The 12,740-nt window shown below is 37.5% G+C and overlaps 2 protein-coding genes across 3 annotated transcripts in view; one reads left to right on the top strand and one right to left on the bottom strand.

Moving 5' to 3' along the window:
* Window positions 1-12,740, top strand: part of LOC118683889 (serine-rich adhesin for platelets) — a 196,739-nt gene that overhangs the window by 164,734 nt on the left and 19,265 nt on the right. The gene's annotated exons all lie outside the window — the stretch shown is intronic.
* On the bottom strand, window positions 467-11,581 carry natalisin. Of its 2 annotated transcripts, XM_036378363.2 has the most exons (4): window positions 10,683-11,581; window positions 4,877-5,406; window positions 2,343-2,414; window positions 467-1,871 (listed from the first exon to the last, which is right to left on the bottom strand). In XM_036378363.2, the coding sequence occupies exons 1-4, from the start codon at window positions 11,390-11,392 to the stop codon at window positions 817-819; spliced, it is 2,367 nt and encodes a 788-aa protein (XP_036234256.2). In that variant the 5' UTR covers window positions 11,393-11,581; the 3' UTR covers window positions 467-816. The 2 variants fall into 2 exon arrangements, with proteins under 2 accessions (XP_036234256.2, XP_036234257.2); XM_036378364.2 differs by lacking the exon at window positions 2,343-2,414.

Raw genomic sequence — 12,740 nt, 5'->3', positions numbered from 1 at the left:
TAACTCATTTTTAGTTTTCGGAAGCGTTCAATACTTATATTATTCCATGATATGTTAAGTTAGTTCTTTTAGGGAAATAAATTAATAAATTCGCGCGATGACCATTGATCCACCCCATTGCTTAAAAACAGGGGAAATCCTGCCTGGAGACTCCCTCTCCAACCTCCTAATTGAACTTTGATTCATCCGTGAAAAAGCTAACTGGGCTTGTCCGTCCCACCGCGGACATATGAAAAAATGAAAAACATAATAATTTATGAAAAATTATCGTTAATTTTGTCACATTTTTATATGTACATATATAATTTTGTCACATTTTTATATGTACATATATGGTATTTACATACCTTCTTTCTCTCTTCTGATGATCGGGTAAAATTAAATCGTTTCACAGAGAAATATACTTACTTATTTCCCACCCAGTCAAATTAATAATTAATTAACACTTAATTATGTGACTTAGAGGTCAATTGCTTACAGTTAGAACTTTAATTGAAATTTTCCAATAATTCATATGAATACATCGAGATATGTGTGGGGAGCATATGCAGTAAATGTTTATACATATAAATACAATGCGTTGATATACGTTTAAGTGCATTTTAGCTTATTATTTAGTGTTGACGAACGGTTCATTTCGTTTACTGACGCTTCTACTAATTTTCAACTCTATTTCGACAGTGGGTCAGAATTGGTTTCAGTGGTTTTTCTCTCGAAAGCATGTTAGTGATATTTTCTGTAGTAAATTTCGATTGTTACAAGAGTGCTAAAGGCAATGAGCAAGAATAATGGAGCCACCAGTGGCAACATTAAACTTTATATGCCACCAATATCTTTCGTCTCTCGAGAGCTGCGCCCTGCGGCGATACCGCCAAACAAACGTTGCAGGCGATGGTGTTCGGTTCGTTCTCCTTTTGGTTGCTCTATTTTTTCTTGTTGCAATTGTGAGTGTTGCAGCCATGTGATTTGTGGATGTGGTGCTGTCCAAGGTTTATTATTATTCTCTTGTTGTTGCTGTCGCCATGTCAACAGATCTAAATCGTTATTGTTAGTTCGCACCTGATTCGATAGCAATGGCAATTGCCAGCTATCGCGTCGTTGGGCATGCTGCTGCCGTAATTGTCGAATAAAATACCGTAGCATTGCTGGTTGTTGTTGTGGTAAGCGCCCTTGCCGTCTGGTTGGCCTCTTGTTTTGCTGCCGTTCTGCAGAACTTATTGTTGAAGGCATTGAGAGCAAACGATTTGCTGCCATTCGTGTTATGCCACCGATTGCAGTTGGCAAGCGGCGTAAGCGCGCAATCCTGGCAGGCCGTTCGCCATTGCCGCTGCTGTAGCCATCAGCAATTGCAACATCGCTGTCAATTGTTTCACTGTAACTGTTGTCATCATTGTTTTTGTCAAAGCCACTTCTCTGTGTTCCAAGAGCATTGCCATCATGCGGTCGCAAGCGTTTCATCCATCCAGCCAAGAGACGACTGATAGCAACTGCAGCAGGCGACGCTGTCAAATTGCTGTCATCGCTGCTATCAACTTGATTGCGTAACAGCAGCGTTCTTCTTCCATCAATCTGGCCACCAGTGTCAACATTGCCTTCAGGCAAGTTGTCAATCGCATTCATATCGTTCGCTTTGTCGTCACTGTTATGCTGTAGCTGTTCGATCAGCGCCACAGTTGCGGTCGTTGGCGGCTTATGCTTTTTGCCGCGATTCGGAAAAAATAGGTCGTCATACTTGAAAATGTCTTTGATTTTGTCGCGTTTGCCGCGATTTGGCACAAATGTTTCGTAGCGATTCAACAATGCATCCAGATCGGGCAAATTGTGTTTGCGGCCGCGCGGTGGTATAAATGGATCGTCTTTGTACTGTGGGCCTTTGAAAATAATAAAAATAAAATGCCAACAATTTGTATGAGCATTACGGTGAGTGCAAAGCAGGCGCTAAAATCAGAAACTTAAACTAGAAAGTGATGAACCAACAAGGCGTGGCAAACGAGTGTTACGCTTTGACTTGTAACGAAATAGTTGATTTCGATCATTTCATGGAATTGTGTCTGAAAAGCTATTGACAAAAGAGTTGTCGTTCGTGTGATTTGTCTATTATTTTGGGTGTTTGTGGATGTGTGATGATCAAATGTGTGGGACTGCAACAAAATGCGCACTTCACTTTTATGCCCTGGTCCTGAGTGATTTTTATGAGATCAGTGAATCACACATATGAAGACATAGCCTTAAGCGCTTATTAGGCATGCTGTGCAGCTTCTGTTTATTGTTTATGGAGCGCATTATCAATTATATTTTGAAAGGAAATTGTCAGTGTCAAATACGAGTATAACTAAACCTACCGTGGTTGAGATTGAAAATACTCTGAAAGAGCGAACTGCGCTGCTTCGGTTTGCGGTCTTCGATGCGTATGCCTTGAAGAGAAATGTAAGAATTCACGAACATAAGAATACATTCAAATATCATTCAATTATGTTCTATATTCACTTCTTCATTTATGTACGACTTGAAATTTTAGTAATTTATTTCTTTATATCATTATTGCATTTCGTTCAAATTTACACAACGGTGTTTGTGTTTTGATAAGTTTGGCCATTAATAGTTTGCAAGTTTGAGAAGAAAAATTAGTTGTAAAAGTTTTGAAACAATTCCATAGATATGTATAATATATAAAAATAATATATAGAAATGTATAATAAAAAAAAATAAAAGTGAACTCTGAACTTTTTACTATATAAACTATAGAATAGAAAATTTGCAAAATTAAATGTTTTGTCTTCAGAACGGACTTAATTTTTTTTCTCTGTTCCCTCTCCTGTTGAAAGCATATTCGTGAATATAGAATTAAATAAATATATAATAAATAGTAAGAATGAAGAATACTTTTATAAATGTCAAGAAATGTGAACTCGTAAGTGCCGTATGTTCCATTCATTTCAAAACCTTATAATGTGAGAATAAGTACTTTTCTCGTGGCTTAAAGGCTTAGTTAATTAAATGTGTTGTTGTGTGAAGTAATCCAAATATTCCTTTTATACCCTGTTAAAATGAACGACATCGGAAGACAACCACGCCTACTTTCCATGTGAAAAACCTTTAAATTCCATCTGACAGTATATAAATTAAAGATCAATGAAACTATTGTATTAAAACTTTGCACAAATATTGCTCTTGTGTTGTTTCATCTGACGCCCAAAAATTATCGAAATCGAACTATAACTTATGCAAAAAATGGGTAAATTCGGGTTTATACTTCGCTTAGCCCTCACATACCTAATATAAATACTTTGGAACTTTGGGTTGACTTTTTACCGTATCCATCGTTTAATAAATAAGGAATTTATGAATGAAATTTAGAAAGAGCCTCTATCTGATATCAGTGTATCTATCCTCTTGCGTAAAATGGATGAAATCAGGTCAATGCTTTGCCTAGTGTTCATTTACCTAATACACATATTTCAATCATCCGCCTGACTTTACACCTTAGATATTATACTTGTATTATATATATTATTTCTTAGTGAAATTCAGAGAGCCTCTATCTCTGGTAATCATATGCCGTAGTACCATAACTGGATAAAGTGGGGTTAAAAAAATGTTAGATATCTTGACAAAATTAAATGAAAGTATAATACTGCATATAGTCTAGTTTAATGTCGAAAATGTGTAATAATGGTCCACGAATTACCCCAGCTGCCATATAATACATACAATTCTATATTCGTCTAAAATGATATTAGGATTTCCCATTCTTTGGTTAATGTTTTCTTAATATACCGCTATATTAAATTTAGCGCCTTTGATAGAGTTTATTTTATAGATGGTAGTTACATACATATGTGTCTGTAACTACCATAAAGTAGATAATAATATTAATATTTCGAAGATGCAAAGTGTAGTAAAAAAACTAAGTGAGTGTATGACCTATAATACAAGTTAATAAGATACCGAATTAGATTGTAATGCTTTCAATTTTTTCGAATAATGCATGTTAAATTGTTCTCAACATTTTTTAATATAAAATTTTAGCATCTGGAAGTGTTTCCTCGCCTTTGATCTTGTTAAAATGCGATAGTATAAGCTTGGCCCTTTCTTACTTGTTTTAAGATAGACTTGTACAAGCATATGCATGCGAGAGTAGGACTGTGTCTTTCCTGCGCCCATTCCCACATTTAATTTTGAAAAACTTGTCGCATCATCCGACTCCGCTAACTGAAATAGTAAGTCCAGCTGTATGCATTACTTTCTATTTTTGTTTTGTTGAAATACCAACTATTTTTTCCAACTCTCACAAACATTATCGTGAAAATATGTTTACCAAAAAAGCGCAGACAACTGCGCAGCATATTTTTATGTTGAAATCCTACTTTAATTTTATTTCTTTCTCGCTTCAACATATTTAATAACTTTAATACGCAACATGCATTTTAAATTAACCCCGAAGCATGACACCAAAACTGTGGCATATATTCAATTATATGTATGCATATACAATATACTTATATGTACACAAAAGTATATAGGGCCTTGTGTATAAGAGGTGATCGGCGCTGTAAAGGCACACTTGCGCTGAAACTGGGTCTAACATGAGAATTACATTAAGGGAGCAGCGGCACATGAAGGAGTAAAATTGTGTAATGCAGCACCGCACCACGTCGGACCGCAGATCGCAGATCAGGCATTCGCATAATGTAGTAACGCAGCATATGGTAGATATCATATGTGTTTATTCGTATATGGCAATTTTGAAAATGTTGCATGCCCTGAATATGTAATCAGCGTAAATATCTTGTACAGGCTACCTATAACTAACTCCACTCTCCCCTTCACATACAACTTGCAGCTAAAACAATATACATATATGCATACTACCCACCTGGTGGCAAGTCGTCTTCCAACTGCTCACGCCGCACAATTACATATTGCGGCTCCTCCACCATCAAAGGTGGTTCGAGGTGTCCCGATAAATTCAATTTCTTCCAGTTGAACATGCCTGGGTGGTAGTATTCCGCACGCTCACTACCATTCAGCCGTACAAAATGCTGATATGGATAGAGCTGCTCCATGGCCCAACTCAGGAATTTCATGACATCTTGTTCGCCGCTGAGCAGCATTAAAATGTCATTGCCGGCATTGCCGCCTTCATCTTCATCGTACGACATTTCAGCAACTGCATCAGCATCGTTGTAGACATTATCTACAGCGTCATCATCATTAATGTTGTCCATAGAATCATAGAAGCCGCCGCCGTCATCGTTTTGGGTGAATACATGCGCGTTCACGTTAACATCATCATCTTCATTGGCAGCGCTAGCGCTGGTGTTTAGTTGTTTCACCTTCACTTCCTCACCGTCGCTGGCGGTGAAATCATCCATTAGTTTAGCTTCTGCAGCGGCCGCTCGGCTTCTACGCTGCGGTCAAGCAATATCGATTGTGCAATGCATGATTGCAAGTTGCGGCGCAGCAAAGGCATAGTTGGTGGCATGAAATGAAACAAAACCATGATTGAATGAAAAATTGTCCATAATATAAAATAACGTGCAGCAAAAGCCGGTGTTGCCGCCTCCGCGATTCGATTCAGCATATTTATTCATAGTTCTTTTTTTAGTCAATTCATGAAAGTGCAATCCTCATCAAAACTTATGTTGCAGCAATATATTGCGCCACATATGGCCATACCCAATAAACCATTGTACTCATTTGCCCACAAATAGCAGAAGACAATCTATCCCCAACTTTAAATCTATACAGTTTTTGTGCGCTTTCACTCCGCCCTCTGTGCTTGCCTCAAGCCTTACTTTATTTCATTTGCCACATTAGGTAATAAATATGTTCAATTGTGATGCGCTAAAAGGATTCCGCGCCGGTTTTTTGCGCTGCGGATGCGCTCTGTGAGAATGCTGAAAAAGCTGCGTGGGCTGTGGTTTCAATTACTCCCTGACTTATGGATGCGTTTGTATGATTGTGTGGGCTGTAAATTCATACGAGGAGTAGTTTTGAAAAAAAAAAAGCAATGGAAGCTGCAGACTTGTTTCAGTCAGTCTACTCTTGCCACTTCTATTTATTAGTGCGGATAAGTTGGCGTTATAATTATCGTTATCTTCTTATTCCGAGTTCTTTCTAAAAGAAGTCAGAAATATTAAAAATTATATAAGGAGGTAGTAAAGTGAAATTTTATACATCAGGAAAGATGGCAGATTTTTTTTGGATCAGCTTTATTCAAGTTAGAACAAATATACTGGAATTAGTATTTTCTAAGACCGCAAACAGTAACGTGAAACTTGCATTTATAGGAAAGAAAGAGGCGAAGTTTACAACAAATAGCTTATCTAAAAACAAATGACCATTCAAAAAATTGATAACGCTTGAAGTGCACTTGTCTCGCGCTTATATGAAAATAAAATAAATATAATTATATTATTTAAGTTCTATCGCATAGCTATAATTATCCCTGCTTTTTAGCTTAATATTTTTGTATGTCACACCTAGTATATGGCTTCGTTGACACTCCAATAATCGGCTTAGTAATTACGAGTCCGCGGATAACTTATCGCTTAATATTGCAGGCGCCATCGGTCATAAACAGACTAAAATCAAAAAGAAAAAACAAAAATTACTACAAAAAAAATTAAAATTAAAAGATAAAAATTAAAAATATACTATAAAAATTTATTAAATTATTCCAAATTATATTATTGACCTCACACTATAATTAATTTAAGGGACTTATAACTATGTATTTATTATATTACAAAAGTTAAAAAAATAAGCAAAATAATGCAAGTCAACGCTTAATTTTTTTACTATTTTAAATACAAAATATTATATTAGAAAATATTTTTTACATTAAAAATTTAAATTTCTTCTAGTCAGATCATTCTTAGTAACTTATGATTGACCTTATTAAACTCAAGCTTTTATTATGTATTGAAATACATACATACAGTTTAAGAAAAAAAATATTTTTGTGCAATAATTCCAAAAACTTAAGAGTAGCTAAGCGAATCAGTAAGAATTAGTAAAAAAATATTTATTTTTACAACTTAAAGCCTGTTCAAAACTGATTTTAATTGAGCTATTTGGACGATTTATGAAATTAACCACTAATTGTTCTCAAATTGCCATACAATATAGTGATTAACTAACTGCTTTTTTAGAATTAAATTGATAATGATGTAACACCCAAAAGGCAACGCCAGAGACCATTTAAAGTACCGGCTTTCCAAATGGGATGATATGCTTTCTAAGTGCCGTTTCGGCAAGTGTTGCTAAAGACCGCAGTTAATCGATTCCAGGATATTCTCAAGAATTGGGACTGTCTCAAACCACAACTTGGCGGATTTTGAGAAAGTATTTGGGTCACCAAAATTAACAGTTTACTGTGGTGTTTGGCCGGGAGGAATCACACCTTAGTTCTTTCGAAGTGGTGACAATAGGAAGTGGTATAGATCGGTGATAACCAACTTTTTATAGACCCAAGGGAAGAAATTTATCTTGACAACAACAAGTCGGGGCTACGCACATATGCACATAGCACCTGCAACTACCGAATTATTAGGAGAAAAGTTTGGAGAATCAATAATTTCAAGGAATTGGGACATTGAATGTCCTGTTGTGATTTAACACCATTAGACAACCTCTTGTGGGGTTATTTAAAGTCATTGATCTTAAGCAACAAACCAGACACTCTTCAAGCTTTAAAAGTCAATATCGAAAGTGCTAGTGCATGACATCCGACTTGATTTAGTGGAAAAAGTACTCGATTTTACTTCACAATAAATAAAAAACATTTGAATTTCCTTGTGTTTTTTTTTAATCTCATATCACTCTTATTGGAAATCCGTCGATCAGTCTGTCTGTTGTTGTATGCTCATATTATATTAGGTGTAGTAAAAAGATCCATTATGTTTCCAATAGATGGGGTTATTTATCTGTATCTCCCGTTGTATAAATCCGATCGGGTTCCGCTAGATGGCGTTAGAAATATGACATTTCGTACTAAAAAGTTTTTCTGACAGTTTTGTGATTGATTGATTCAGTTCAGTGAATCACTTACGACAACGTCAAGCGAAAGCGGTCGTGGTCGAAACGAGGTGAGCCGGAGAAAACGGTGGCCAAGCCAGGATTAACGGCCAGGAAGGTTTTGCTGTGTGTTTGGTGGGATTGACAGGGAATTATCTTCTATGAGCTGCTCCCATATGGCAAAAATCTTAACTCGGAACTGTACTGTCAACAATTGGACCGTCTGAAGGAAGCAATCGCCCAAAAGCGGCCAGCTTTGGCTTATAGGATAAGAATTGTGTTCCATCAGGACAACGCCAGGCCACACACATCGATAGTGACTCGCAAGAAGCTCCGGGAGCTTAGTTGGAAGGTTCTTATGCATCCACCTTATAGTCCGGAACTGGCAACAAGTGATTACCATCTGCTCCTGTCCATGGCTAACAATTTTGCTGATGAATAATTCGCTTCAAGAGATGCTTGAACTTGAACTTGAAGGAAGGCTTCTATTAGAGAGGCATAATAAAATTACCCATTAAATGGCAGTAAGTTATGGAACAAAGCGGCGCATATTTGACCTAAAACGGATCATTCTAACTATGGTAATTTATGTTCAATTTCAATCAAAAATAAATAGATTTTTACCACACCCAATATTATAATGCAATATACATTACATACGTTAACTAGTTCCTCCGTTTTGGAAATGTCCATCTGAAAATTTTCACCCGTCCTTTTCTCACCAAGGAGCTGGTCATTTGTCGGAACGGCCAATATCAGACCACTATAGCATATAGTTGCCATACAAACTGAACGATCGGAATCAAGTGCATGTATGGAAAGCTTTTTCATTTGACGAGATGTCTTCATTCAGAGATAGTTAATTCTTCAAGGACCTTATCACATGTCTTTACAATACGATATGGATGTGCCTTTTATAGAGTTCTGTACGCTGCTTATTACTTATTACTGCACTGATGAAGTTGTTCTTGATTTAGGGCAAATTTATTTTTTATTCTATCGGAATTTGTAACGAAACTTCCTTACCGGTGATTACGCGTGGGTGATTAATAGAAAACAAGAGATAAATGTAATTGTATAAGTCCAGTGTTAGTGATTCCGCTTTCCACTGGTGCAGATACATTAAAAGAAGGCGAATGTACAGAAAAATGTCAGGGGTGTTATGTTTGGACAGCTAAAATTTCAACATTCATTTCAATTATTCAAAGGCAATTTACTACATTTTTACATATATAATTTTACCTAAATTAATGACCTCAATTCTCCCGTAATGAATTTAGTTGCGCACAAACGAAAAGGAAAATAAAATGAGAAATTACTTTAATAATAGGAAATATGCAAAACAATAAAAAAAAAATTGGCACCGTTCGTTATGATAAGATATCGACGACCCCTCAACAACAAAAAATTAATTAATTCACTGTTGCGAAAAAATTATCGGCGATAACGCTTGAAGATAATTCCAAAGTGACGAATGACTTTATTGAAGAAACGAACTACAAGTAACATTACTGTGTCAGTGCACACGCGTACGGTATCAAATACCAGTGTTCCAAAAATAAAATCGTGCAATTATAGACAGACACAAGGGCGTTTAAAATACATATGTGTACATATGTGTGTATGTGTAAGTTGATTGACAGGACATATGGTTTTGATGAAGTTTTGGGTTTTATAAATGAAGTGAAATTTCATTTCGATTTCGGTTGGAAGCGCTCACATACATTCAAACACAGCCGAATAGTAGCGAGCTAAAAGTTCGCAAACTGCAGCACGTAATTTCCGGTTTACCTCACATGCTAGAGTAGTTGCAGCACAGTTGTAAAGTCCATCGTGGCATGAAATCAGAGCTAAAGGTATATAAGTACCTTTTAAAACAAAAATTTTCTCAGTAATATACGAACACCAAGAAAATTTCTATTAAAATGTGAAATGATGATAAACGCAATCATAAATCAGATCTTAAATTTTTGTGAACCAGAATTTTAGCCAAAGTTTTTCGCTCCTCAATCTAAGCGTAACATAGATCAGACGTGGATATGAAGAGAGGATACTCTCAACCTCAGCTTGCCATACAATATTTATGTAGTATCACTCACTTATGCTTTCTAATACTTCTCGAATAATACGGTTTTTTGATGGTAAAATCGAAATTACTGAGTTGTACAAAAAATTTGAGGATGATCACTAGTTTTCGGTGCGACTATAGTTTACAGTACGACTGTAAAAGTGTAGATGCACAGACGTCTGGAAAGGTAAAGTGGTGGAGCAAGTCCCACATTCGATAGGTATCAATTAAATAAAATTACTTAAAAAAATACGAATACGTACAATATTTCAATACCAGCAATCAAGCAAGTGTCCGCCAACCTCGAACACTTTATGGATTAAGCGAATATATTGAAACAGAAAGGAAAGAACTGAGATACCTCGCACACGAAACACTTTCACTGCAACCTTGAAGCGGTCTATAGAAAGTATTTAGTGCGTGCACGTTGATTTTGGCTTTTTGCAGACTCAAATTCTTGAAACACAAATCGCAACAACATAAGAGATCCAATTAGGCGGCGCACGCACCTAAAACGGTAACATATTTTTAATGAACTACACAGCGTGAAGTACGTAGACCTCTGCTTTCCTTTTTGCTTTGCGCTTCTCACCTGTCAGCGAGCAGCGCTCGGTAGTACTCCTGCGGACAGTTGTGTTCCGGCGGCTGACAATGGTGAGCCCAATACTTGAGCGGCGTAAAAAATTCCTTCATCTGCATAGCGCGTATCCGCGGTGCTTGTATATGCCACCATTGTGCTGATCGTGGTTGTTGCTGTTGGGCATTTTCATTTTGCCATTCCAAGCGATCAGCGGCACCTGCCAGTAGCGCATTTATATTGTATTCATCCGGTAATTTTCGAATGCCGTTGCCGCTGCGACTTTCATATGCATCCTTACCATCTGCAAGATTGCCGCTAACCTTGTTGTTGTTATCTATGCTGAGCAGGCCTAGACTATCATCGCTGCTGGTGTCTGTGCCAGTGTAGCCATTTGTGGCAATATTGCTGCCTAATCGAAAGCCGGTTGCGTCCTTCTTCGGACGCACCGCCTGCCATTGAAGCGGCTGCGGATATGCAACGGGATGATTGTGCTGCTGTGGTAAATGAATCGTGGTGGCACCAGCTGTTATGGTAGCGCTTCCGTGGCTGTCTCGTGTTTGGCGAACATGGTGCCGTGCCAAGGATGCCGCTGTGGCGATAAGCGATGGTGGCAAAGATAATACCGATGCACCGCAATAAGCCGTGAGCGAGGCGAGGAGCACGAGAAGCGTAATCTTCATGCCGTTTCTCGGTTTTCGGTTCCTTCTTGCAAACACACACATGCATACACTGGAACAAGCAATTGAAATGAGCGAAAATGCCAGCACGGCTTCCCACCCGCTGTTGTGCTGCTTACTTTCTGTTTTTTGCTTCCTCTGGTGTCCACTTGGTGTTCTTGTTTATTGTGGCCACAAATTGTGTACCCGGTTATTCTTTTTCAAACACCACTAACGCGCACGACGTGGTGTTTCGAAGCGTTTTTGCACGAAACTGAAAGTTACTGAACATCTTCGAGTTGCTTTTATATCAGTATCAGTAACGAATACACCAACGTCCATTTGGATCCCGGTGGTTTATATGGGAATTGGCCAAGAAACAACCAGCAGACCACCCAGGCATAGGTGCGCTTTGGGAACTGTAGCATTGTTTGCAGCGCTGATGTTGCTTTGCCGGTTCGATGGTCGGGCGAAGAGTTTCTGCGTTTACTAGGCGAGTGTTGCAGACACTATGGTCACTGCTGCGACTGCTGCGTTGCCATTTGTTTGCATTGTTCATGAGTGCGTGAAATTAAATGTGTGTATTGCTCTTGCTTATTATGATGCATATGTTATTGCGTGCTAATAATGTATTGTTAAAAATTTTCTGATGTACTATTTATATTAAAGGCCCGAAGGAGTATTATTAACTAGACTTTGGAGCAATAAATTATATTATAAATTCTACTAATATTCAAAAGAAATTTGAAAATAAAAATGTAATTTAGTTTATTACCAAAACAAATACCAAATTCACCCAACAATGTTTTTGAAAGCAGTCGACATCACCACAAAAAATTTAATATGTCGATATAGGGCAAGCTTTCTCCACATTCATAGAGGTGAAGCGTCACAGAACTCTAAAAATAATTGCTGCATTCAAACCATAATATCCAATGTGTGTATGCCTTTCCTACTCACTCATACTCACATGAGCAGTTGGTGGTAAACTTGTTGTCTGGTTAGCACTGTAAGTAGCGGCACATCAAATACAATGGGAAATGATGGCCACGAAATAAAGCAGTGACTTAAATCAAACTACTAAACAAATTAGCAATCGCTTGCACCTCATAAATTAATCACGTCGATGCAAGACAAATAAGGCGCTGAATTTAAAAGGACACCGTCGCACAAAAAAGGTTAATAACAAGACATTAAAAGTAAATAAGAGTGGCGCTGTCAGGTTCTTCAAATGCCGATGAAATAAAAAACTAACTATTGATGCTGACGCATTTTGTAAACTCGAATCGCGTTGGGGACCAAAGTGCGAGTTGCTAGTTACGGGTTTCTCTTTTTTCAATGAGCTTGCTGTTTTCTTGTTGCTCTATTGTGTGGCACTTGCAAATTTATTACCGTCCTTTTGTTGCCACCTTAT

This window comes from Bactrocera oleae, chromosome 2, assembly GCF_042242935.1.
Source record: "Bactrocera oleae isolate idBacOlea1 chromosome 2, idBacOlea1, whole genome shotgun sequence".
NCBI classification, from domain to species: Eukaryota; Metazoa; Arthropoda; class Insecta; order Diptera; family Tephritidae; genus Bactrocera; species Bactrocera oleae.
The sequence above is the reverse complement of the archived record's forward strand: the minus strand, read 5'-3'. Positions and strand labels throughout refer to the sequence as shown.